We start from the raw sequence: 27,882 nt of genomic DNA on the forward strand, positions 1-27,882 counted from the left end.
GACATAGATGATGCCTTCCTGGAACAGATGGCCAAGCATGCAAAAGGAAGGGAGATAGTAGTAATGGGGGACTTCAATTACCCGGATATTTGTTGGATGTCAAACTCAGCCAAGAGCATAAGGTCAAACAGATTCCTCACTGGCCTTGCAGACAACTTCATTGTCCAGAAAGTGGGAGAAGCAACAAGAGGAACAGCCATTTTAGATCTGGTCCTAACCAATGTTGATGACCTGGTTAGTGGGGTAGAAGTGGAAGGATCATTAGGCGTGAGTGATCATGCTCTTCTGAAGTTTACTATACAGCGGAAAGGAGCAGCCAAGCATACTAGGACTCAATTTCTTGACTTTAAGAAAGCCGACTTCATAAAACTTAGGGAAGTGCTGGGTGAGATCCCATGGACCTTAATACTAAAAGGAAAGGGAGTTCATGATGGCTGGGAGTTTGTTAAGAGGGCGATAGTAAAAGCACAACGTCAGGCAATACCAATGAGACGGAAACATGGAAGGTGCCTAAAGAAGCCAGGGTGGCTATCTAAAGAACTTTTAACTGAGTTAAGATTAAAAAAGGATGTGTACAAAAAATGGAAAAGGGGGGAAACCACCAAAGAGGAATTCAAACAAATAGCCAGCACGTGTAGACACAAAGTCAGAAAAGCTAAAGCACAGAATGAACTCAGGCTTGCTAGAGAGGTTAAAAGCAACAAAAAAGGCTTCTATGGGTATGTTCGTAGCAAAAGGAAGAACAAAGAAACAGTGGGGTCACTCAGAAGAGAAGATGGTGAAATGCAAACAGGGGACACAGAAAGGGCTGAACTCCTCAATGCCTTCTTTGCCTCAGTCTTCTCCGATAAAGAAAACAATGTGCGACCTGAAGAATTTGGAGCAAATGATTCAGCAGAGGAAACACAGCCCAGAATAACTAAGGAGATAGTACAAGAATACTTGGCTAGTTTAGATGTATTCAAGTCTCCAGGGCCAGATGAACTGCATCCAAGAGTATTAAAAGAACTGGCAGATGTGATCTCAGAACCACTGGCAGTCATCTTTGAGAATTCCTGGAGAACAGGCGAAGTCCCGGCAGACTGGAGGAGGGCAAATGTTGTCCCTATTTTCAAAAAGGGGAAAAGAGAGGACCCAAATTATTACCGCCCAGTCAGTCTGACATCAATACCAGGGAAGATTCTGGAGCAGATCATTAAGCAAACAGTCCGTGAGCACCTGGAAAGGAATGCTGTAATCACCAATAGTCAGCATGGATTTCTGAAAAATAAGTCATGTCAGACTAACCTGATCTCGTTTTTTGACAGAATTACAAGCCTAGTAGATGAAGGGAACACAGTGGATGTAGCCTACCTTGATTTCAGCAAGGCATTTGACAAGGTGCCCCATGATATTCTCGTAAAGAAGCTGGTAAAATGCGGTCTTGACTATGCTACCACTCAGTGGATTTGTAACTGGCTGACTGACCGAACCCAAAGGGTGCTCATCAATGGTTCCTCTTCATCCTGGAGAAGAGTGACTAGTGGGGTGCCACAGGGTTCTGTCTTGGGCCCGGTCTTATTCAACATCTTTATCAACGACTTGGATGATGGACTCAAGGGCATCCTGATCAAATTTGCAGATGACACCAAACTGAGAGGGGTGGCTAACACCCCAGAGGACAGGATCACACTTCAAAACGACCTTGACAGATTAGAGAACTGGGCCAAAACAAACAAGATGAATTTTAACAGGGAGAAATGTAAAGTATTGCACTTGGGCAAAAAAAATGAGAGGCACAAATACAAGATGGGGGACACCTGGCTTGAGAGCAGTACATGTGAAAAGGATCTAGGAGTCTTGGTTGACCACAAACTTGACATGAGCCAACAGTGTGACGCGGCAGCTAAAAAAGCCAATGCAATTCTGGGCCTCATCAATAGGAGTATAGCATCTAGATCAAGGGAAGTAATAGTGCCACTGTATTCTGCTCTGGTCAGACCTCACCTGGAGTACTGTGTCCAGTTCTGGGCACCACAGTTCAAGAAGGACACTGACAAACTGGAACGTGTCCAGAGGAGGGCAACCAAAATGGTCAAAGGCCTGGAAACGATGCCTTATGAGGAACGGCTAAGGGAGCTGGGCATGTTTAGCCTGGAGAAGAGGTGGTTAAGGGGTGATATGATAGCCATGTTCAAATATATAAAAGGATGTCACATAGAGGAGGGAGAAAGGTTGTTTTCTGCTGCTCCAGAGAAGCGGACACGGAGCAATGGATCCAAACTACAAGCAAGAAGATTCCACCTAAACATTAGGAAGAACTTCCTGACAGTAAGAGCTGTTCAACAGTGGAATTTGCTGCCAGGGAGTGTGGTGGAGTCTCCTTCTTTGGAGGTCTTTAAGCAGAAGCTTGACAACCATATGTCAGGAGTGCTCTCATGGTGTTTCCTGCTTGGCAGGGGGTTGGACTCGATGGCCCTTGTAGTCTCTTCCAACTCTATGATTCTATGATTCTACTTGGAAGGTTATCCCCATACTATAGTAAACTTCTATAAGTTAAGTTGCTTATAATGTAAATTCAAAAAGCAGGAGGAGGTCAGGGGAGGGGAAGAAATATTTTTAGATTCCACTCCTCTGCACACTTATTTTTGAGTAAACATGCATACCCCTGTGCTGTTAGAATTGCTTAAATGAAGAAATCCAAGACTCCCAGTATTACTCTAACGTGTACCCAAGCTCCAAATCCCCATCTGCTTGAAACTCAAATTGGAGCAATTCCCAGATACCGGATCTGCTCCTCCACTAGTAAATTTATGAGCTTCACAAGGTAGGTAGGCTGAGTAGCTTATCCTCACAAGTATTTCCTGTGCTCTTCTTTTGCAGATGCAAACTACAAGGCCAGGAAAAATACTGCCCCGCCTTCTCCCAGAAAGCAGCTCATTGAAAGCAAGGGAGCGCCCAGCAGATGAGCACCCAATTTGGACGATATTTATTCTTCCAAGCACAAACATTTGTTTCATATTTCAAGCAGTTTTCAAGTAAGTAAGCATTGTCACTGCGCAGCAGCCGTCCTGTCAGGCTGCAGCAGATGGAGAGGAGGGAAGCAAGGCTATTTCATGGGCCCTGCTGAGAGACCAGCTGCCTTTGACTGTTCCTCAGCTGAAACCTAGCCATAGCCATTCTGCCAGGCTACCTGGGCAGCCTCCATGCCAGCTGGTTGCTACAAGAACTGTAACTATCAGAGCTGGTGCCAGAGTCTGCTTGTTTTCCCCTTCTCCCTCCCCATCCCTTTTTCTTTTCATGTCGTGTCTTTTAAGCTTGAAAGCAGGGGTTGTTTCCTCACTGTTGCTTTTTCATTTGTATGTAAGTCACTCGGGAGCGTTTTCAGCTGAAGAATGGAATAAAATTAAAATGAGGAGGAGAAGGAGAAGGAGACATTCTTCTCTATGCTTTTAAGAACTCACAGATATGTGCATGTGCTTTTTAAAGTCGTAAATGTGCATGTAGGGGTAGCATAAAACGAAGAAGTTCATTTGTTACCAGATAGAAATATCAGCTTATCTTCTCTCTTTGCTTTATCAAAGGCTTCCTGACCCCAAGGATACCTGAGGGGAAGAGAAAGAGGAGAAATATGCCAGGATTTATGTTTATAATCACTCAAATCAATATGCCTATATTTCATGCAAGCAGTTGATATTAAGCAGTTCATTGATTAAACCCTGATCCTTCCCATTACACACAAGGTCTTTTCAGTTGCCACTATGTCTGTAGATGATGTGTTTGCTACACTGCTATTACCACACCCCAGAAGGGACGCAGGTGGCGCTGTGGTCTAAACCACTGAGCCTCTTGGGCTTGCTGATTGGAAGGTTAGCGGTTCAAATCCCTGTGACAGGGTGAGCTCCTGTTGCTCTGTCCTAGCTTCTGCCAACCTAGCAGTTTGAAAGCACACCAGTACAAGTAGATAAATAGGTACTGCTGCGGCGAAAAAGTAAACAGTGTTTCCATGCGCTCTGGTTTCCATCACGGTGCTCCGTTGCACCAGAAGCAATTTAGTCATGCTGGCCACATGACCTGGAAAACTTTCTGCGGACCAACACTGGCTCACTCGGCCTGAAAAGCGAGATGAGCGCCGCAACCCCACAGTCACCTTTGACTGGACTTAACTGTCCGGGGGTCTTTTACCTTTACCTTTTACCTATAGACACACCCAGCTGTGGAGGCCGAAACACCTGGCTGATCTCCTAGCATGTTAGGGGGGGCTGTTACTGCTGAGGATCATTTGGCAGAAGACTAGCTATACTTACTTAGGATTGTTGGTTTTAAATCCCCATGGACCGCTAGAAATTAGATGTAGCTCTCTGGGTGTTGAACAACTATAGGAAGCATCTCACTTCTATTCTGCAGGCACTTTGGGGGGAATCATGTTGTACAACAGCAGATTTAGAGGCTCTAGTTCCATAGTCAAAACTGCAGAAGTATTGCAGAACATGGGGCAGGTGTGGATGCTCACATCTCAACCAAGTTGGAACAAGCCTTCTGCCCACAAATCCCTTCTCACAAGGGCAGGAGCCATGAGGTTTCGTGAGCGGGCAAAAAGGCTTACTAAGCCATGATATAACAGTTTCAGTGCAGTCAGAGAGGGAGCTTAAGCCTTGAAACATAAAGCACAAACATGTTTCTGATCTTCAGTAGCATTGTAAGTTTGTGTACTCAGCTCAGGGTAGGAAGTCAGTGCCCAAAGCCAAACAAACGTCACATAATTCACTTATTAGTTGTGTATCCATTCGTTTCAGTTATGCCCTATAAGAAGATGTACTCAGCGTAGTGTACAGTAAGAGAGATCATCATATACAATTTTTTTTTAAGGACAATGGTAACCGGAACTCAAAATAGCAGCAGCAAGGACTGAGTCGCATAAAAGATCATTCAAACAATGGAAAAATCACACCAAGAAGAAGAAGAAGAAGAATTAAGTTTTCAAAAATCTGTTTAGGGGGTAGTTATGCAAACAAATATAGCTCTACATTCCTAAGTTTTGTTTCAGTAGAGGATGAGACTACAGAAAGTGTTAAGGAAGAAGCTTCCTGGAAACAGTATGTTTAGGGGGAGACTGAAAGAGGTCAGAGAGAACCATGTAGAAGCAAAGGTGAAATGAGGTGGAGAATAGGAGGCTTGGGAGCAGTTGAGAGTGGGAGAGGGAGGCTCTATTTCCTGCAGAAAAGCATCCATGAAATTCCGAGTTTGTTTTCCCTAAAGCCCACCCAACATGCCTCCCTCCTCTCAGCCCATGAAAAGAAAGCATCTCTTACCAGTCAACAGGGTTATGGGCATGCTGAAGGAGGTAAGGAGACTTCTCGTAGATCAGACGGTTCGTGGGACGAGCAGTGCTAGACTGGCTGCCCTTCCCTCCCGTGGCCATGGCCAAGGCTGCTCTCAGTTGTATAGATCTGCAACACCAAACACAGACAGAAGGCTATTAGCTAGGCTAATCCCCATAGCCCTAAGATCTGGATTAGCTCCAGTGCCAGGCCTGTCTGTGAGGCCGACACACCTCTCAATGAGATCAGCATCTGCACAGACTCGGTCTGCATTATATTAGTAAACAATGTAGGCTTGTCTGTCTGAAGAAGCAAGCCTAGGACTGCGAGCAATGAAACTGAAGCCTGGGGCTATCCTCAGGGGCCTGCTGCCAACCCCAAGGTATACCATGCCTGTTGACTTCAGGCACAGAACCTCTCTTGGGGTGGAGCTCCCTCCTGGAGGAGGCCTATGGCAGCAAGTGTTGTTGTGGTTGTGAGGGAGCTGCGCCACAGCTGAAAGAAAAGCATCTCTCCTTCTCCAGTGATTCAGCTGCTGCATGACAGGGATTTTCTCATGTTAGGTTCACAATACCAGCTTTGGTAAAAGGGACGCGGGTGGTGCTGTGGTCTAAATCACTGAGCCTCTTGGGCTTGCCGATCGGAAGGTCGGCGGTTCAAATCCCTGTGATGGAGTGAGCTCTCGTTGCTCTGTCCTAGCCTCTGCCAACCTAGCAGTTCGGAAGCACACCAGTGCAAGTAGATGAATAGGTACCACTGTGGCAGGAAGGTAAACGGAGTTTCCATGCACTCTGGTTTCCATCACAGTGTTCCATTGCACCAGAAGTGGTTTAGTCATGCTGGCCACATGACCTGGAAAGCTGTCTGTGGACAAACGCCGGCTCCCTCAGCCTGAAAGTGAGATGAGAGCCACAACCTCATAGTCATCTTTGACTGGACTTAACCATCCAGGGGTCCTTTACCTTTCTTTTTTTTTACCAGCTTTGGTTGATTGGAGCAAACTTTGGCTATAGCCCAAGACATGCAGAAGTCCTGGCACCTGTAGGTAGAGCTGAGAGTATCTCTTCCCTGAAGCCCTACTGAGCCACTGCCATGTGCCATGCGCAGCCTTCAGTTATACCTCACCCACCCTCCCTCCCATGCCTCAATTTACAAGACCAACCACAAACACATCTCCTCTTTATCGCTCCCAAGCTTTCCGCCAATGTATACATTTTCCCCAAATCGTTATCTCTGTCGAATGTTACTATAATGCACTCGCAATAGGCCATGCTCATAATTCCTTGGCCCAGGAATGTCTTGATTCTAAAGTATTCATTATCAATTACACTGTGTTTAAAAGCGTTGTGCAGAGATTAAAAGGTAAGCCCGTTCCTTTCCACAGTCTCACAGTCTAATAGGCACAGTACGAAAGGAAAAGGGAATGAAGAGGGATGAAGAAAGCAAAGCAAATTCAGGTACCAGTTCCTGAAGTTACAGTTGAGATCTAAAGGAGAGTTCTAAGAGCAAACAGCCCCACAGGAAATTGAAGATACACAACCAAACTGGACTACGACATCAAGCTGTCTCCTCTTTAAAGCTGCCACACATCCCTTATATTCAGATATCCGTTATTTCTAAAGCAGCACAGCTTCACTTAATGTAAATAGATCTCACATTTCAGAACAATCATAGTTCTGTTAAACACGGCTAAGTAGAAAACGCCTTGCAGACTCCCTGCTCTTGCTTCTATTTAAAATTTGACAGGGAAGCCTCTCTCGTCTCTTCCTTAAAGTCACTTGGTTACCCTTGCCATCACAAGGAAACCACACCAGAGATGCGGATTTTCAAAATAGTGTTGACTCCACCCACATTCCGGAAACGTGATTTGTGTCTAACCAATCAGAATTCACTTTTCCTGCAGAGGGTGGAGCAAGCGCAGTCTTGGAAAAGCTTCAGGTCAGCTCCTTTGAAAGGAATGAAGCAAATACGGAGACCGTTTAAAAGTATTTCGGGAGACTCAACACTACATTATATATCTCATAGGATGCATCTTAAGGCTATATGTGTCATGTTTTAGGTCTAAACTTCAGGTGTTTTACACGTATGCACCTTTTTAAAAAGGACCTTGTGCACTTAACAAACAGGTGTCTTCATCTGAATGTATGTTTAGGGATACACCTGCATCATGGACTATACTGTATTAAGTTACATATTACTTTGCAAAATGGGTCTGGAATATATTCATGCATACTGTTCATTCTTTATAGTATTACTGTATTTAATGTAATCAATAAAATTTGTGCGAATGAGAGAAGAAAGGATGAATCTTGGGAAAGGTAGCTCTGCAAGGTTGCCAAAGTCAGGAAAAGCAAGTTCCAGTGACTGATGGCTATAAACAGGACTTGCATCAGATTAAAATTGGGAGATGAAATTGCATGTTACTGCACAGCTGTGTCCATTTGCCTAGATCCTAAAGGCCCCATGGAGGGCTGAGACCATGACCTTTGAGTTACATAACCAAAAAAGGCCTTGCAATTCCGAGGTCAAGACGCTTCAAGAGGGAGGGGTGTGTGAAAGATGATACAAAGATCTTGGAATCCTGAAAAATTTCCAAGTCAGCTTTGCAGTCCCAAAAATATGTCCAATCAAAACTGTGCAACATAATGAAGAGATTGAGCTGAAGGTATTAAAAATGGTGGAAACTAGCCATCTTAGGGTGAAACCTCTGCAGTACTCCACTCTCTCTCCAAGTGATTAAGCTGGCCACTTAGGGAGAGCAACAGTCTCTAGTAACTATATTCCTTCAGAGCATCTGTAAATGTGCAATATGATGGAGTGCAGTGGGTGTATAGCACAAGATCCAAGTGTCATATTACAGGTACTCTGAGCAAGCGATAGGTAGGTGTGGCTAGAGATCTGGGAGCAGCAGGAACTGTAAACACAACACCAACAATGCAATGAAGCGCGACGGCGGAAAGAGAAACTGAAATATTCTCTGCGCTCTGTTAGACCGGCGGATAAATCTGCAGTAGAGCACGGCAGAGCAAAAGAAAACTGCAACAAGAAGCAGAACCAGACAGGAAACCAGCCATGGAGCCCCTCAGGAAAAATACTGAAGGGTCGAGTAGAAATTCAAAAGCGCCGTTTAGCTCAAACCTCCTCTATTTGCAGGACTGGCGAACCTGGTGCCTTTCGGACGCTGCCTAACTTCAACTCCCATCAGCCCCATGGCAATGGTGTGAGGAGGGGATGATGGGAGCTGTAGTCCAAACAACACATATAGAGGGCCACTGGCTTCCGCCCCTGTCCTACTTACAAGGGGGCAAAGGGGGTCTGAGTGTGAGTGAGCGAAGCTCGCCGTCTATGTCGGCTGGGGGGCGGGACGAGGGGGGCGGAGAAGAGGGCACATGCCATGCTCTTCTATAGGGGTGGCGCCCCAAAGCGAAACCACATCGCCACCGCTTCCCCCGTAGAGCTAAATGCATTGGGCCAAGCAACGCCAACGTGCGGTGCAATCCGCAGCAGCCAAGCCTGTTCAGTTCCACCCCCCGCCCCCATGCAAAGGCTATTTGGAAGGCCGAAGCTCCCCTGCGGAGTCACCCAGGGACTGACAAGGCAGGGAGGGAGCCAAAACAGACCCGGAGACGCCAGCCAGCCAGCTGGGCTGCTGCTATCTGCATGTAAACAAACACCAGCACGTCGCCAATCCGGATCTAGAAGTCTCCCGGGGCCGGGAGGGTGGTAAAGCGGCGTCGCTCGCCTGCACGGCCCGGTACCTGCGAGCCCAGGAGGTTCGGCTGAGCCCAGCCCGGCGGAGCAGCAGGCGGCCCCCAGCGCGGCGCAAGAGCGCGACCGGGGCGGAGATCATGGCCCCGCTGCTGGGCAACGAAGGGCGGCCCTGAAAGGGATCCCCCGGAGCGGGTTTGGCGGGCAGAGACAGGCAATGCCGCTCGCCTAGGGAGGAGGAGCCTGGCTCTCTCTATAGCCGGGCTTGGGAGGTGGGAGTTATTCCGGATCCTCGGGTAGCGGTGCAAGAAGCGCCAGCCAGAGCAAGGGTCAGGGAACGGGTGTGAATCTGGTTTGAACCGGGAGAGGAAGGAAGTTCATCCAAGGCCCGGGAAACGTATTCAGCATATTAACCTCCTCGGGTGCCTAGCTGACTTTTGATCATTGACTTACTATTTGTGCATACTGAGGGGGAGGGGTGAAGCTGGCAGAGGTGCCCATGAGAATAAAAAGTTGTGTTTTTTTTCTAGAACTTTTAAATAAGATGGTAGGAGACAAAGTACTTTGTTGCAGAGGCAGCTGGTGGAGGAGGGTTGCCCGGGGACGATAGAGAGACGGGCTTGTTTTCCTTATATATAGATTTTTGGGGTTGGGAGGAGTAGTCTGTGACATGAGGCTAGACTTAATTATGGCTCTGTGTCGTCTATAGAAGAGCAGCAACAAAAACCTGATTTCTACCCTGCAAAAAGAATAAAATGCAAATTTAAGTCAGCATATTTCAAGGAGAGGCAAAAACCGGATTGCTGAGGCAACAGCTGGCCCAGATAGGAAATCGAAGTGACTGGAAGAATTTTAAAAACGGCAACAAACGGAAATAATGCCTGTCTGAGCAAAACTAAGAACAATATGAAAGCCACAACCAATATAATACCACACAAATTAACTGCAATCTCATACGTGTCTATTCATAAGTAAGCATTGAATTCAGTGGGACTTCGGTTGTGTACACACTCTGGTTAATTCTGCATCCAGTGCACTCTCACTACTAGTTTGGGAAGTGGTTTACACATGATTTTAGCTACAATCCATATCTATCCTGCTGTTTCTTACGCAATTCTGCATTTTGAGGCATTTCCCCCCAAAACCAGTTTCAGCTTGAATTGAGCTGTTCAAATCTGTGATAAACCTCTACAGTGGTACCTCGGGTTAAGTACTTAATTCGTTCCAGAGGTCCGTACTTAACCTGAAACTGTTCTTAACCTGAAGCACCACTTTAGCTAATGGGGCCTCCTGCTGCCACCGTGACGCCGGAGTCCGATTTATGTTCTCATCCTGAAGCAAAGTTCTTAATCTGAAGCACTATTTCTTGCTTAGTGGAGTGTGTAACCTGAAGCATATGTAACCTGAAGCGTATGTAACCCGAGGTACCACTGTACTACAAATTCAGATTTCAGGAGCTTAGGTAAGCCATGGCTTTCACTGCTTAGGGTGAGGATATTCTACTGACCTACCATACGAGGCTGTTTTAAAGATTATTGAGATGATGAACATGAAACACATTGAAAACCTGAAGTTAGGCACGCAATTCCCACCTATCCATGTCTACTTAGAAGTAAATCCTACTGCATTTCATGTAGCTTATTTTGCAATTGGTAAAGAGTGCACAGAACTGCAGTCTTTTTTCAAGCTTCTGTCTGCTTCACTGTCCACGTTACCATGGATTGAGACAATTGGCTTCTATATATGCTATTTTTATTTAGGTAAACCTTTGGTGGTTTTTTCACACTGTTTTCTTCTTGTTTTTTTCCTCCTTACAAGTGTATTTTTGAATTCATTTGGGGGTGTATTGTTTCCCTTTGTAAGACACTTAGAATTTTTACAAATAGAACAGTTATACTGTAGCATGTTTAAATAAATACTTTTTTATAATGTGATGTGTGGGAGAGGAAAGCAGATGGCTCTTAACACTTCCAGTAGGCAAAATTGCACTTGACAAACTTCCTTTGCCACCAAACTCTTAGCAGAACAAACGCCCCCTGCTGGTTATATGGTAGCAACTTTATTATTATTGCCTTCACAGAGGTCACCCAACTTTTATTCGGCCCGGTGGCATATTTGGAATGTTGAGAGAATGTCATGCGCACTGGTCACAAAATGGCTGCCACAAGGCGGGTGGCTTGACTCAAAATGGCTGCCATGAGGGTGTGGCTCAAAACAAAATTGGGAGTACTGTACAGTACGTACTGGTTTTCCTATAGAACAAAGCAATTTATTGGTTGGATAGGGTCGATTTTGGGCCACTCGCTGTCTTTCAGCCTAACCTGGTTCAAAGGATTGTTGCCAGGATAATATACTCGAGAGGGGAAGAACCATGTAGGCCACTTTGAGCTGCCTGGAGGCTATTATTATTATTATTACTATCAACCCTTTAGGACAAGAAGGCAAGGCAACCTACAAGGCAAGTGTTGCAGGCATCCCTTTTGCTGTACCCTATCCACTATTACCGTATTGGCCTGCATATAAGCCACACTTTTTTTCCAAATTCCTGCCATGAAAAGTTAAAAGTGCGGCTTAAATTCACAACCTTACAAAAATTGGCTTTTACGGGACTTCTGGTGAGGCAAGATGGCAGGCGCCACAGCAGCGCGTAGCTCCTAGGACCACCAACACCAGCATAAGACACAATTTTAACCGGGTGGCTTATATTTGGGTGTTGTCTTTTTTCTTCTTCTTGAGTTTTAAAGGTGCGGCTTATTTGCAGGTATGGCTTATATTCGGGCCAATACAGTATAAATAAAAATGCGAAAAACAGCCTATGAAGCAAGTAGGGACCACATCCACATCACTGCTTCTAACCCCTTGCCTTAAAATGCCCTTGGGGGCCAGAAAAGGGAGAAAGACAGCACCCTCACGACTTCTACCCGTCCAAATAAAAACGGTGCTTGGTGCTAGAAAAACCAGGGAGGCAAGCCACTTCAGAAAAAGGCTGCTGAATCAGACCATCTAGCTGAGCTTCTTGTTTCTCTCAGTGGCCAACCAGGACGATGCACCTGGAAAGCCCAAAAAGATAATATGGGGGGCTTGTGCCACAACGGTTCCCCAGGGACTGATATTCAGAGGCATGTTGACTCTGGTCCTGACTGGAGGTAGCATGTACCTATCTACATCATGGCTAGTGGCCATTAATAGCCTAAATGTTCATTACATTGTCTATTTCCCTTCTAAATTGGTGGCCGTCGCTACTTCTTGGGGCAGCAAATTCCTTAACGCCCTATGCATTTTTCAGTTAGATACATTAATGAAAACAGCAGCTCTGATGGAGCCAATCTCTGCAGCATTTTCTGAAGTTTCAGAGTGGTGGCACAGAATATGAGCTTTATATACTGTCAGCATATAAAAGACATGGAGCATATTGGCTGGGGAACTGCCAAGTCAGTGAGTATACGTACCCACAAACTTGTGTGTCATCATCTTAATGATCAGATTTAAATCCCACCCATGCCCATTTGAAACTGGGAATCTAGTCTGTTTTTTCCCATGCCTGGGCAGAAACAGATCTAACTGAAATAGTCTAATCTCATCCACCTAAAGGTTTGTTTGCTTGTTTTAATTTTAAATGACACTTTCCAAGCTACTATATTGATTCAAATTGTGGAGGGCCACAGTGCTGGTCAGATATCATTTATGATAAAAGCTTTCACAAAATCAGAATAGCAACCAGTCACAAAACCCCGTTATTAATTGGGTTATAATTCATTAACTTCTCAAGAGACAGCCTAAAACAGATCCTCCTCCGTACCCCACCACTATTGTTGCTTTATATCAGGGTGGGCCATCTATGGCCCTCCAAATGTTGTTAAACTGCAACCCCCGTCATCCCTGACAACTGAGCATGCCGGCTGGAGATTAATGGAGCTAGAGTCAAGAAGATATGGGGAAACAAATATTCCCCATTCCTTTCTCAACCTTCATTTCTAAGCCTCTCACAGCAGTGATTTGTGATATCCTTATGAACCTTCCGGGATGCGGGTGGCGCTGTAGTCTAAACCACAGAGCCTAGGACTTGCCGAACAGAAGGTTGGCGGTTCAAATCCCCGCAACAGGGTGAGCTCCCGTTGCTCGGTCCCTGCTCCTGCCCACCTAGCAGTTCGAAAGCACCTCAAAGTGCAAGTAGATAAATAGGTACCGCTCCGGCGGGAAGGTAAATGGCGTTTCCGTGCGCTGCTCTGGTTCACCAGAAGCGGCTTAGTCATGCTGGACACATGACCCGGAAGCTGTACTCCGGCTCCCTCGGCCAATAAAGCGAGATGAGCGCCGCAACCTCAGAGTCGGCCACAACTGGACCTAATGGTCAGGGGTCCCTTTACCTTTACGAACCTTCCAACAACTCTGCATTTTGACTACGTTTCTCTTGCCCTAAGAGCAAGGGGTGGGGGGAACCCGTGGCCCACGAAATGATGTTGGACTACAATGTCTATTGTCCCTGACCATTGGCCATGCTGGCTGGTGTTGATGGGAGCGTAGTCCAACATTTGAAGTGCCACAGGCTCCCCATCCCTGCTTTGTCCCTGGTTATCACTCAGCTTACTTTACAGCAACCATTTCCAAAGCAAATCTATTTCTATAATAATGCCCTTAGAAAAGATGAGATACCTTTCTACTAGCATAGTATACATACCTCATGGTATACAGTGACACATGTAGACGTTTCAATGCTGAGTAATGGGTTCATCAAAACCTATTATTTAAATCTTGCGAATGAATGGTTTTAAAAAACCAAGTTCCTTTGGAAACATTACAAAGTTCTATAGCTGGAGTCAAACAGAAAGGACTTCTCTTGTGACTGAGCTAAGAGATTATTTTAATCGCTATATTTGGGCCCTTCCAAAATAGGTTAAGAGAAAGATCAGAGCAGCACTCTTCACACTTGTGAGTCCCAGCAACTGGTATTATGGGTGGTTGGGGTGAGGGGCATTTTGCATCAAAATGCCATTGTAGTGCAAACCTGTCCAGTGTGGACAGCCAAAGTTATAGTGAGACTTTTTTGGGCTCCTGTGCTTGTAATTAACAGCTTGCTTGAAACTTCTGCCTGTGTTATTGCATCTTGTTAAGCACAGCAGCAGGATTACTGATACCCTTCATTACCATTAATAGAATCTCTGTTTTATTTTGTTTTGCGTTTCATCACCGATATTCTCCTACAGCAACCTGAACAAACAATAAAATGACCAGAAGCTACAAGTAGGTAACTTTTAATTAACATTGCAGAGTTCTTTTCCTAACCAGGACTTCCTAATGAAGCATTATAGAAGGCCACGCTAATGGGCCCTGGCATAGAAGCAACCTGTGTCTTCCTGACCCAATGTAAATGAAATAACTGTAGCAGGCATTAAAGAGAATCCTGTTTTTGAGATTGCTTTTAAACCAAAGAGTGTCAGAGCATGTTAATTGTTGCCCAGGGGAAGATCTAGGTGATGCCCTCTCATTACCTGTGCTGGCAAGCAATAAACAAATGCCCAGGGAATGCAGCCATGCAAGACTGTAAATGGTTTTAATTTGCCAGCAAGAACATCAGTGAATTTTCCATTACATTCATCTCAAGGGGAACTATAGACCAGTGCTGAATATTCTTCTTTTTAGCATGGACTGCAGAAACCCAGGCCGCTCAAATGCAGTTCAAAACAAATCAGCACATGTCTAGCTTGTTACCTTAACATGGCAAACAAGAGGTATGCTGATTTGTTTTGAACTTGAGTTAGCAGCTTTCATTCATTTCAGCTCGGAAAGGACTCAACTTCCTGCAGTTAGCAAATAACAAAGGCTCCACTAGACTACAATCTTGTTTGTCAACACAGGTTGCTAAAGAAGACTGCTCAAGGAGCTCAAAAATCTACCTGTTTTTGATCACATGGTGCACCATGGATTCTAGTTATTAATTAGCATAAGGACATTTGCACCGTCAAGGCATTTCAAAACAGCCTGGAGGTCCAGCTACTGCATTATCATGCTCTCTCCAACAGTGAATAGTCAGCAAAGCTCACAAGGAGTTGCATGCAGGTGGGAAAATGTTTGCCTGTTGAGAGTGAGGGCAAGGGACATTGCTGACACTCTGAATTGTCTTTGTACTGTTGTCACATAACCATATTTGAATGGTGCTGTCATGTCATGGCAATTGTCCATTTATACTGAGACCAAAGAGCTTTGGCCTGGCTCTGAATTGAGTGGGCTGTATAGCTGGAAAGAAGAAACCCTAGTTTTAAAACAAAGATGTAACTGAAGCAGCTGCCAATAGAGGCAGTGTGCAGGCATAAAAGAAGTAAATAGTCAGGCTATTAAAAGACAGCAGGACACCTCCTCCCCACAAGCCACTCTTTTCCTTCGAAAAGTGTGCAACCTTAGTTGAGACCCCCTTGATCAAACCCAAAGAGAAGGAAGGTGATTTAACACAGAAAAGAAATCCATTATGAAATGTGAAACCTCAAGCATATTTGAACTTTTTATTGACTTCTTATTTCCCTCCCCCCTCTTTATGTTCCATTATAGCCAGAAAAGTTGTATTGGTATGGTGATTGCTTAAGCATAGGCAACAAAACTTCAATGATTGTACCACAATGCTCTCCATGCCTGGCCCCCTATTCACATCCCACCTCAAGCTTATTCTAGCTGGATCAGTGCTCCACAAACATCTTGTCCTGCAGATGAATCTTGTATTGGCATGCTGAAATCCTAGATTAAGACACAGTTGGTAACTGGGATTTAACTTCATGCTGTACATACACTCTGTCTCTGCCATTCCAGCTTGGAAGGAGAGGTTGGCTGAATTGAAGATAACGCACCTATTGATACATTTATCTCTCTCTCTCTCTCTCGAGTTTTTAAAGCAAGTTTAAGCCCCAAAATGAAATGCTCCAAGGCCATCAAGCACAATAATAAAGTTTTATCATCACGGAGTCAGGATTCCCGACATCATATTCAAACAATGACCTCCATCATTTGCCTCCATTAAAGCAGTCCAGAACTTCCTCGTGAGTTTCGCAAAGTTCATTCAAACACCCTTTTCCACTATGGAATCTGCACTTTCTGGAGTGCCCCTCAGTCGCAGGTATCCCATGTTTTTGAGTTTGGGGCTTGAGAGGTAGGCGCTGGGGACAGCAACAAAAGTCTGTGATCAGGCATATAACTAAGAGGTTGTCCATGATGATAACAAAGGAGAAACTGGATTCCTCAAATGATTACTGAGGGGTCAAAGGAAAACGTCGTTCGGACTGAAGGAGGCAGAAACGCAATTGGCAGAGACATCGGATTTGGAATGAAGGAACATCTGGGCAGAAACGAGTGAAACTGAGAATTGTGCTCTCCTAGTGCAAAGTGTAATGCTTCTTCAGAATCCTGAGCATCCGAGTTCAGGGCCTTTTTTTTTTTGCAAGGCAAGTTTCTAGCCTGGTTAGTAATTTGGGCAAATTTGCTGCTCAAGAATTAGAAGCCAGAAAAGGTTGGCCAGACTTCCAGTGGTCAGGTTGTTCTTGATGCGGTTACACCTCCTTCCCATAACCAGTCTCAAAACTTATCAACTTTGCTCCAAAAATTGTAAGCAGAATGAAGGGTGCACAAAGAAGAATGTATATGCAGTTGGTCTTGCTGCTGCTGCTGTTTATTTTTACAGTCAGGAAGGTTTTCTAGTTGCAGACTTCTGAATATATCTATTCCCCCCCCCCCATAGTGTAACTGGAGGACAAGAGCAACTGAGGAAGAGACTGCCCTTCATTAAGGGACCCAGTGAAAGTGACTGTGGAAAAAGAAATTGGATTTCCTCCTCTAATGTATAACAGTGCTATACTTGCTGACCTATCCTGATTTCCAGAAGTGAGACTGTCATGCACGCAGTGCCACTGCAAGCCTTGGCAAAATGTTTTTGTGTTTTCCATGCAGGTTACGAAATAATTTGATTCCCTTCCCTCTGAAGGGACAATCTTCCATGAGTTAATTTTTATTTTATCCTAGCCTCTGTGTGTACCAACATAAAAGCACTGGAGAATGAAGACCCTTGAAAACTCAAGCCCTTCTTAAAAGATCTCCTATCTCCTGGGTACCCATCAAAACAAGGCCAGCTAGTGGCAGGGATGTCCCAGTTCTCCATCAGAGGCAGCAGACTCCAGGCAATGTTCAACATGATGGAGCGATTGGTTCTTCTGTAGGCCACCAAACAAGGAGATTCTTGCTTATGAATCTCTTTGGCTTAGGCAGAAACTAGAGAAGAGTTTCCAGGGAGACGTTTCCCCCCACCCCCATCAAAACTAATGTGCCCACAAAGCCATTTTGCATGGGAGGTTTTCCATAGCAGCTGGGGAAGGAGCAAGAGAACAGTTTGCATGACACCAACAAGAGTCTTCTCAGAGGAAAGGGTTCATACCGCCTTGAGAAGGTAGTGGCGGGGGACCTGAGCCAGACAGTGGTAGGAGAGGTTGAGGCAAGTTGCCAGGTAGCTCAGGGAAAGGCCCTGCTCCAGTCTGAGGGAAGGCACTCATGGAGGCCGGGAGGGCCATTGCTGGTGGGATGCTGCTGAGTGGGAGAGGGAGTGATGCACTGTAGGTCATGGAGTTCATGGTCATCCCCATAGCTATGGTGGGCACTGGGGAGCTGGTCCGCATCTGGTTGAGAGTTGGTTTGGGCTGGTCCATGACGTTGAATGGGTTGGTGGGAGAAGGTGTGCTGAGACCTGGAAGAAGGAGAGGGAGGGAGAGAAGCCATCAGCACAACATTCCAAAGGTCAGAGGCCAAGGAAGTGAAGCTCCCCTCCCCCTGTTTTTTAAAAAATGCACACAAATATGGCAGTATCTACAACCATGTGACCCAAACACTCTAATGTTAAATAAGGAAAGTGTGGAAACGTGTTCCTGAGGGTTCCCATTTTGCCACATATTTTGAGTTCCAAGTTTTGGAGTCAAAAGCAGAGAAGGCCTGAGCACCAATCACGGCAACTGGCAAATATCAACATGCCTAGTATGGAAGAAGTCTGAAATTTCTGACAAGGACTGGTTTCAGTGAAGAAAGGGGCCCAGTAAAAAGAGGAGGGGAGGAAGAATAGCAGCTCTGTGTGGCAGGCGTTAGGGAGCGGACTGTACAATGGGGAACTAATGTGCTAGGCTGAGTGCAATCAAATGTGGGCACCAAACAAGATTGAGACAAGGCATGTTGCTGCCCGAAGCAAATGGTAAATGGACCCCCCCCCCATTCCACATATAAACACTGACCAAACTGATTAGACTGGCAATAAGAAAGCATCTTCCACTGCACCTGAGGTCAGTAGGCTAGCTCCAGGAGTGTAGGGCAGCCATGTGACACACACGGTTCTGTCCATCACATGAACACTACCTCCCATCTGCTGCCTGGGGCAGCTGCCACCCCAGTTGGCCTAATGGTAGGGCCAGCCACGTTACAAAACTCTGGGCAAAACTGTGGGACAAAATTGCTAATGGATCTATTCTGCCTATAAGGCCTACCTGCCAGAAATGGATTACGAGACATCAGGTTCTGAGGGGCTGTGACCAAGGAGTCCAGATTAACCAAAGAAGAGGCATTTGGGCCAAGAAAGGCCTCTGGCGTTTTGCTGTCTTTCTTCTCCTTCTTTGAATCAGGAAGAGAGTCTCCTAAACCTGCAATATCAAAAACGTCCTTATTCTTGACTCCATTCTCTTTCGTGCTTGGAATAAGGTCACCAAACAGGTCCACATCTACCAACAATAAGAGAGAGAGAGGGAGGATGTGTTATTTCTGTTCCTTTTCACTGAGATACTCCATGGTTTGCCCCACATTTCCTGCTGGGTTCTCATTTAATCAATTAATTATTCAGTCCTTTCTTAGATGTACTGTATTGGCTCATCTTCAGATGAAGTTCTCAGAGTAGCTAATGATAAAAAAATGAAATGAATGAAAACAATAGCTTGATAGATATAATAAAAAAAATCACTACAGTGGAAACACAAAAACAGAAAGCAAATGGAATAACTCAGTTGTGTGCGTCTGATCATTCTGTCAGTGCAAGCATTTCTGTTTCCCAAACAGAATGATCCCTCTCCTCCCCCTGCACAGGTTCTCCTTAACCTCCTGAATGGATTTGGGGGAGTTGTGAGGAGAGGAGATGGGGAAGCCTTATTGCCCTAGTGGGAAACCTTGCATTAGCTTCCACTAGCATGCCTGCTTAGTTGGGCCAGAGCAACAATAAAACTCCATCTCAAAGATTCTTATGCATTCTAATAGAACTACAAGGACTGGGCAAATACAAAGGTGTTAAGTTGACATCAGAAAGAGAAAGAGAATGGCACCAAGCAAATATCTCTTGAGAAGGTATCCCAAAGGTGAGGCACCAGTTGATGATCATAACATTTGGAGAAGGGCCTAAGAAGGGCCAATCAGGCTCCTGCAGGAGGAGGAATCCTCTAGGTCAGCCTTCCACAAGTCGGTGGTCTTGAGATCTTTTGGACTACTACTCTCATCAGCTCCAGCCAACCAGCATAGCCAGTGGTCAGGGATAGTAGGAGTTGTAGTCCAACAACATCTGGGGGAGGCACCAGATTGATGAAACCATTTAGGGCTTGAAAAAGGCTAAAACAAGCACATTGGACATGGAATCTATTTCACACTGCATTCTGCCACAATCCTTTATACTTAAGATTCCACCATTTCCAAAGATGCACTTCCGTACATCTTTAGGAGAGGGGTGTGTGTGGCTTACATCAGCAGGAGTACAACCTACCAGTTCAATCTCCAGTTAAAAGGAACTTAATTTCCAGAATAGGGAAAGATGTGTACCTAAATGCCCCTGGAGAGCTGCTGCCCATAACAACAAGCATTGCTGCTGTGGATGTGTCATTGCTCAAAGTATAAAGCATTGCTTACATAATTGTCCTAATGCTCAGCGCTGCCTTCCTTTAACACACATTTGTTGCTGTCTCATCGTTCAAGTCCCACTTTAAAGCTTCTTCTCTAAGGCATTTCCCCCCCTCCCAAACTCTATTGCAAATTGGGATTGCTGCTAGAAACCTTTTGTGGGTAATGCATTCTAATATAACCTTTGCACATGGACATTTTTTAAAAAAATCCATCTTAGGAGCTCCCAATGTTACATTGGCATCAGCCCCCATCAAAAGCATAGAGCTGGAAGGCACCACCTGAAAGGCCATCTCTAGTCCTACTCACTGCCAATGTGGGAAATCAGACCAGAATGGAAACTCTAGAGCAGCTTTCCCCAACCTTGTGCCATCCAGATTTTTTGGACTACAATTCCAATCAACCTCAGGTCCTGTGGCCAGGGATTATGAGAATGGTAGCCCAACACATCTGGAGGGCACCAGGTTGGGGAAAGCTGCTCTGGAGCTTTAAGGCTAGAACTAATCATCAAAACACGATAGGTGTAAGCAAGGGCAAAGCCATGGACTTATTTTCCAGCAGGATGCATACTATGAAACAAAAGCAGTGGGAGAAGAAGAGTAGTATGTGTGAAATTTACCTCCATGGCAGCCATCAAAATTATAGGATCAAAATGATGCCTGAAAGTGCATATGGAGGACCCGTCCCTTTCACTTACCTACTGGGCTGTTTGATTTCCCAGAACTGTCATGTTCTGGCTGATCCATGTGTTCAGGTAGTTTTGCAAACAAGTCAAAAGCAGCACTGCCTATGGAGGAGTTGAAGACAGAAAGAAAGCTTAGGGGAGGGGGTGCTAAATGATTTGGGCCCACCCCCTTTTGAGTGAGTAGGACTGGCTCTGTCCACCCCATCTCAACACCACTGCTGATTTAGGAGTTCGGAGAAAGCAGGGGTAACAATAAATCCCCAACGTTGTCCTTCCCAATCAAAACCAAACACAGGGGAAAGAATGCCACAGGCATTCCCTTTGGGAGCTCTCGAAAAGTGGTGGCCGGGAATGTGCTTATCCTCTCCCTCCATCACCAGTTTGTTGCTTGAAACTGGGAGCCAATCAGCAGCAGCGGGGAAGAGGTGGTCCTGCTGCTGACGCTACGTGAAGCTGCACATGGAACTCTCTCGTGTCAATAGATGAAAGAGATACACATGCACAACCTGGCACGATAGCTGCTGGTCCCATCTCTATTACATGTGCTTCTAGGCTCTCTCCTATGGTTTACCACTTGGGTACTCACCTGGAGAGATCTGCTTCTCACCCTAGGTAAAGGTAAAGGGACCCCTGACTGTTAGGTGCAGTCGTGGCCAACCCTGGGGTTGCGGCGCTCATCTCGCTTTATTGGCAAAGGGAGCCGGCATACAGCTTCCAGGTCATGTGGCCAGCATGACTAAGCCGCTTCTGGCGAACCAGAGCAGCGCACGGAAACGCCATTTACCTTCCCGCCGGAGCGGTACCTATTTATCTACTTGCACTTAGATGTGCTTTCGAACTGCTAGGTTGGCGGGAGTAGGGACCGAACAACGGGAGCTCACACCATCACGGGGATTCGAACCGCTAACCTTCTGATCGGCAAGTCCTAGGCTCTGTGGTTTAACCCACAGCGCCACCCGCGTCCCGCTTCTCACCCTAGCTGAGTAGATAAACAGCACATGACATGGCTCACATAAAGCAAAAGAGTTGGGGAAATTGCAGCTGGCAGTTTTGAAGGAAGGAATGGGAAACCGGACAATTCTACAGCATTGAGGACTACAAGTGAAAAGGAGCTTCTCTTACCAGACGTGGAAGACTTCTCCACAGTGCCTCCCCAAGGGTCAGCAGCAGAAGCAGTGCCTGCAGGAACTAGTGCAGGGGGTGAGGACTTTCCCCAGGGGTCTGAAGAAGAGACACTCGAAGGCAGGGATTTGACCCCCCATGGATCGGAAGAGGAAGCAGAGGAGGAAGAGGCATGAGGAAGGTTCCAGGGAGAGGCTTGATTGGTAGAACATGCTGCCTTACTTAGAGGATCCCCTGAAGATACGGGCACCCAAGGGTCTGCCGTGGGGCCCCAGGATGTTCCTGTCGATTCCACGGTGGACTTGGTATCTGGAGGGGGAGAAAGGAGTGTCAAGGGAAACAAAATGTAGACAGGATGTGGACAGGGGAAATGAAAAAGGAATAAATAAAGAACTAGTATTGATGAAGCTAGAAGCAGATGAATGGGAACCGCATTAGAGATGTTACCTGATTTAAGAAATCTTAGTTGATCAATTGCATGAGAATTAATTGATTAAATTTGCACAAGTTTGCACATCAACGTGTTTTGAGGAACATGTTTAGATGATGCACATATATGACCCAAAAGGAACTATTGTAGAAGGAACATCTCGAGCATGAGACACAAGGTGGGGGCAGGAGAGAAAGTCCCTTCTTCCAAGATGGCACCTGCTTGTAGTAATAATAAACATGTTTAAAGAGAAAAATCTGCCTCCCCCTCCAGTAACCTGGGCACCTTCTTCATCCATAATAATAATAATAACAAACTTAAGCCAAGGCTGGGGAATCTGTTGCCCACCGAATGATGGACTCCAGCTCCCATTCGCCATGCTGGCTGGGGCTGATGGGAGTTAAGAGTCCAACAGCATCATTTGGGAGGCAACAGGTTCCCTATCCCTGATCTAAGCAAATGGATTAGTCAACGCTGCAGCCCAAAGCAGAACCATAGCAAACAATGGGTTAACATTTGCCCAAGCTGGTTGAAAGCATGGATGGAATGAGAGAGGTGTATGGGTGGAATGGAGAAAGAAGAAAGAGGCTGCAAAGATCCTTACTGTTATGCTCCCAAGAAGTAGACAAGGACAGAGCTGGAGGTGAGAAGGCTGCATCATGATTCCAAACCTCAACAGATCGATTGTTGCCCCCACCTGGAATATCCCATGGGTCAGCTGAAGTGTGGGTAGAAGAGATCGGTGCCGGTCCAAAAATGTCTGCCAGCTCCAGCACAGAAGACTGGAAAGATACAAAGGGATAAAATGTATTAGGACCTAGAGATCCCAAGAACGTGTACACTTCGAACTGCACCAAGACTGTACAGGTTTGGAAGCTATCAAAAAAGCAGAGGGCTTCCCTCCACTCTCCCGAAGCATGGTGTTGCAATTTCTCCCTTCCTAAAGAGCTTCAGAAAGTAAAATTATACACAAGATCCCAAGCTATGAGTGTGTGAATGGTCTCTTAATTGCTTGATGCTGTTGGATTGTTAGAGCTAACACCAATGCATGGAAGAAGCATTGGTACCTCATTGTAAGCTCTTCTGAGTGTAGCAGGATCTATGTGCAATAAATAGATGAATAAAACCACCCAGTGGACTTGGCTCCAGATTACAGTGGTACCTTAGGTTAAGAACTTAATTCATTCCGGAGGTCCGTTCTTAACCTGAAACTGTTCTTAACCTGAGGTACCACTTTAGCTAATGGGGCCTCCTACTGCTGCCGCGATATTTCTGTTCTCATCCTGAGGTAAAGTTCTTAACTCGAGGTACTATTTCTGGGTTAGCGGAGTCTGTAACCTGAAGCATCTGTAACCTGAAGTACCACTGTTAATGGAGTATGAGCAACTGACCAGTTTTCTTCAGTTTCGCTGTTAATTGTAGGGGAAACTCTCAGGATAAATTCTCACTCTGTAACCAGCAGTGAGTGGGAAGGACTTCAGCCCCAGAATTACCAATCTGCAATTTCCATCTGAAGCAGAAGCCACCATAGATACTTCAGAGAGATCAGTGGGGCTAGCACAGGTGGAATACAAATTGGCACACACCAAAGCAAGTATTTATGTATGTCCACCACAATATAACCAAGCAGCTGGTGCCTCCTACCTGACTTTTCTTGGTCTTTTCTTCTTCTTCTTCTTCCACACCCTGGTGACTTTCTTCCAATGCCCTCTGTAGTAGTGAGTTTTCTCCTTGCCATGCCCTCACTTCCTGTAATCAAAATGAACAGCCAACGGGGTATGAGCTGAATACAAGAAAAATGAAAGATTATTTCATACTGGTCATGGCCATCATTTAGGTAAGCGTGGCAACTGCCCTTTCCCTTTCCATTTCCATACTTCTATACCCCATGTTAAACTGTTCTCTGTTAGGAACAGTTAGTTTTTAGAACTAAGTAAGTTATATTAAAAAAAATACCAGCCAGAAAAGACCCAGAAGGCAGAAAGAAGCGGACATAGCTGGGGGTGAGGTAGGAATTGGGGGAGGGTGGGTCTAGAATTCTTTCATCTTAAAAAGAAAAGTGAGAAGGTTTTGAGTCCAAGGGCCAGTTGCAATTTTACATATACTTACTTGGAAATAAGCCCCATTGAGCCCCATGGGGCTTATTTTCAAGTAGATATACTTTGGATTATGTTTGGTGTTTCATTATCAATGTGAAAAGAGGCAATTTCACCATCCTTGGACTGATTTTCAAATGTTGGGTTTCGACAAAATTCCACAACTGATCAGAGTTATCCAGAGATACCCAGATTGAGTTCCCAAGTCTCTGAAATGATCTCCTATGCGAGTCAAGATTTCTTTCAGAACCGTGAGGACCTGAAACCTCATTGTTTTACACATGGATATTTTCTGGAAAGACCAACTCTGAGGCCTGTGGCAAATGGAACAAGATGTACAGAATTTCTAGACTCTGGAGATAGCAGCATTGTCTCAGGAAGGAGCCACCAAGCTTAGGCCAAAAGCTTTCCCACTTAAAGAGGCATGAATTCAAGAAGAGGAAAGTTAAAAGTGCCCTTTCACCACCTGGGTTTGGGATACCTTCTCATGCTCCTGTTTGCTCAGGGTAAGCGCTATCTGTAATTGCAAGTCTTCATCTGTGCTGGAGACTGGAGGAAGTGGCTGCTGACAATGAAGGAGAATTGGGTAAAGGTTTGTTCCTGCTCCAGGACTTTGTGGTCAGTCATTCATTTCTGGGTCACAACCTTCCAAACCCAATCCCTTACCCTTTATAATCAAAGAGCAAGATGGATTTGAATCCAGCCATGCAACTGTTCAACTAGTTTTGCCCATTTAGATACTCATCCCACAAATCTTTAATGCCTCTTCTTTCACGAAGTTTGCAGTCCCTCCCCTCCAACCCTTGCTTCTATTTCTTTCCACCCACACCCATAAGCACACACATGGTTTGCTTACAATAATGCTAAATCACCTCTCAGCAAAATAATAATAATAATAAAAAGCAGCTGCTGCCCAAACATTAAAAATGCAAGCATCCTAATAAATCCATAAAACAGTAACTAAATAAAAGCAACCATCACCAGGACATGAATGATGGTAGCTAGGTTTCTATATTTCAGTCATAGGAGGTGCAGATGGTGAACTAACTAGAGCTGGCACTCTGATTCATGGCCACCACCTGAGAATCTAAGCGCATCCTCAAACTATGAACCTTATGGATGTGTGTGATCCTAATCAAGGACTGGTATTTCCTCAGCCAACAAGCATTTCAACCAAGTTCTCCAGATACTAGTCTCTCAAATCCTTGCCCAGAAATGGCAGGAGTTGCTTTCATTTAATTTGTAAAAGATTTCTACACTACCCTTTAATTAAAATTGTCCAGAGTGCTTTACAATAGGTAAAGGTTAAAGACTGGCCTACAGTTACCCAAGGTCAGCCAGGTCTATTGGGGCTCCCCTCCCCCCCCCCCCGCTTCCCAGCAGGAAATGGATCATTTCCTCATTTGAGGCAGCAACCCTAAAAGCAATATTCACTCTTCTGCCATTCAGACTAGCCAGCCTTCCATAGCTGGTCACCTTCTGCCAGGAAGGTCAATAACTGAAGAGACATAGGGTTGTATTCAGTGCTGAGCCTGCTGTGCCCTGCTCATGAAACAGAACTTCTTCCTCTCCTCCTCCTCCTCTTGTTCTGTATGCCCCAGAATTCTGCTCCAGAGGGTCCCCTAACTCTCTGGAGCACATCTTGACTGTGCCTGGGTCAGGGATGCAGGGGGAAGAAAAGGAAGGGGAAATCCTGTTGTATGAGCAGAACAGCAGTGTTGGCTACAACCCATCTTCTGCTTCTGTCCCAGAAATGTCTCAGTACCTCATCTGCCTCTTCCTGTGAAATCAACGGAAGCTCATCCAAGCAACCTTGAGTAGCAGTGGCAGAGCTGGCAACCAATACGGACACTGAGCTCAATGTGACATCCAAGTCATGGCAGATGTGACTCAGTTTATCTGCAAAATGTTTTACAAAGAAGTCGCAGTGGGCTACTGATGGTTCTGTGGCTGGGATGTGGAACAAGTGGTCCTCTAGAGATGTTGTTAGGCTACAACTCCCATCATCCCTGACCATAGGCAGTGCTGGCTGAGGTTGATGGAAGCTGGAGTCCAACAGCAACATCTCTTAAGTCCACAGGTTCACCATTCCCATTACATGTGTTCATCAGTGGATGGTTGTTTCTGAAGGAGCACTGCCATGGCAGCAGGGAGGTTTTTGTGCATTTCCCACAAAGCCAGAAAGCTCTCCTTTGCCCTACTAGACCACTCAAATGCAAACACCTACATATAAGAAAACCATCCCAGTAACCTTGCACAGACCTAGAACACCAAGATCTCAATCTACAATTAACAATAATGCACCAACAGCTTGTCATGTTGCACCCAATGACTTTCTACAGCTTTCTTCTTTTTTTAACCCTGGTGCCTGCCTACAGCTTTGGTTTTTGTTTGGACTTTTAGCAAGCTGGCTGGCTTCCCAAGGTAATGTAACCTGAGAGCTTGCCTTGCTGGCTGCTATGACCCTTCTGTCCTTTCTTCGGGCTGGAGCTTATCAAGTGTTGGTCCAAAACCCAGTTCCCTACAAGGAGGCTGATCAGCAAGCAAACAGACGGTGGCACCAGCAGGGACGGCTGCTTTGTTACCCTAATAATGGGGGAAAGCACAATCACACTTTTGTGGCAATACAAACAACAGTCATCACCATTCCTTGCAGAGACATAGCCCTTTCAGGCACCATCATTAACACTGCCTCGAGAAAGACTGTTACAAGCAGCAATCATTGATCTCACGCTTTTAATTTGCCAAATGCTTCACAGAACTTATTGCCTTTGGCCCCACTCTGGTTCTAGCTGAGTGTGGGAAAAGGTGGTTCCAGGTAAGGAACCATCCATTAGAAAGGCACATCCCGCCAATTCAGCCAACCAGCATTATGGTGCAAGCAAGGATGTCCATTGAGCCGCCTATGTCAGCCATTGTGTTCCAAATCTCGCCCAAGAAACTGTCTGATCTCTGCCCCTGGCAACTCTACACAGACACAAATAGTAGTTAAAAGGGGGGGAAAAACAAGATCCCAGCGCTAGCTGACCTAGATGTTCCTCCACCGAACAAAACCATCAGTCATCTCTTTTCTTTTGACTTGGGCTGTGACCATACCAGAATCACTGCCATTGGGGAAAAGACTGTCCTTGGTCATGTGTTCCTTAATGTATTGTTTCATTGTTGGCCCAGCACAGAATGTTTCAAGGAACTCGGTGAGATTTTCATGTTGCAACCCTGCATACTGTTCATAACTGGGGTTCCTCGTTCCTGATGAATGTTGCTCTTTTCCCTATTTAGCAAGGTGTTGCAGGGGAAGATTTAGTGACTTTTTAAAATGACTCCAGAGTTGCGCACAGATTTAAACAGGCCTTCTTTAAACATTGCTAAATACAATGTGGATATTTCTGCATTCCAAAATTACTACATTTGCATATGTAATTGCTTCCCATTCTGATTTAAATAATAATAATTGTGATGGACAAAGCAGGAATAAGGGACCCAGGAAAAACTGAGGCACTGCATAATATGTCCCTTGCTATATTCAAGTGATGTACTGCTAAGCCTGCTATTTATTTTGAGATACAAATTCCCGTATTAAAAAAAAAAACCAGAAGTAGAATACACAAATCAAGATGGGACATGAATACACGGTGATATTGGATGCAAGTTTTG

General features: G+C 45.4%; 2 protein-coding genes and 1 long non-coding RNA gene across 14 annotated transcripts in view; 1 reads left to right on the plus strand and 2 right to left on the minus strand.

Annotated features, from left to right (window-relative positions):
* Window positions 1-9,246, minus strand: part of SPATA20 (spermatogenesis associated 20) — a 53,883-nt gene extending 44,637 nt beyond the window's left edge. The window contains exons 1-3 of one of the 5 annotated variants that reach the window (XM_080993733.1): window positions 9,059-9,246; window positions 5,292-5,429; window positions 3,520-3,584 (exon numbers count right to left, since the gene is read on the minus strand). In XM_080993733.1, the coding sequence (XP_080849859.1) occupies window positions 3,520-3,584; window positions 5,292-5,429; window positions 9,059-9,150 (295 nt within the window). In that variant the 5' untranslated portion in view covers window positions 9,151-9,246. Of the gene's footprint in view, window positions 1-3,519; window positions 3,585-5,291; window positions 5,430-6,956; window positions 7,139-8,894 lie in introns of those variants that run through there. The other 4 variants (XM_080993737.1, XM_080993736.1, XM_080993734.1 and 1 more) reach the window with 4 other exon arrangements.
* A 106-nt stretch (window positions 9,247-9,352) lies between these two features.
* Window positions 9,353-16,030, plus strand: LOC308470694. The gene is made up of 2 exons (XR_013982564.1): window positions 9,353-9,979; window positions 11,324-16,030. It is a non-coding gene; the product is annotated as an uncharacterized lncRNA (long non-coding RNA).
* EPN3 (epsin 3) overlaps window positions 15,492-27,882 on the minus strand; it is a 36,541-nt gene continuing 24,150 nt past the window's right edge. For 2 of the 8 annotated variants that reach the window (XM_080993768.1, XM_080993769.1), the window contains exons 4-10: window positions 24,710-24,793; window positions 23,777-23,881; window positions 22,737-22,914; window positions 21,703-22,011; window positions 20,593-20,682; window positions 18,509-18,739; window positions 15,492-17,724 (exon numbers count right to left, since the gene is read on the minus strand). In XM_080993768.1, the coding sequence (XP_080849894.1) occupies window positions 17,399-17,724; window positions 18,509-18,739; window positions 20,593-20,682; window positions 21,703-22,011; window positions 22,737-22,914; window positions 23,777-23,881; window positions 24,710-24,793 (1,323 nt within the window). In that variant the 3' untranslated portion in view covers window positions 15,492-17,398. The remainder of the gene's footprint in view (window positions 17,725-18,508; window positions 18,740-20,592; window positions 20,683-21,702; window positions 22,012-22,736; window positions 22,915-23,776; window positions 23,882-24,709; window positions 24,794-27,882) is intronic. The other 6 variants (XM_080993771.1, XM_080993770.1, XM_080993774.1 and 3 more) reach the window with 6 other exon arrangements.

The sequence above is a fragment of the Podarcis pityusensis genome (genome assembly GCF_964106645.2).
Source record: "Podarcis pityusensis genome assembly, chromosome: 2".
NCBI classification, from domain to species: Eukaryota; Metazoa; Chordata; class Lepidosauria; order Squamata; family Lacertidae; genus Podarcis; species Podarcis pityusensis.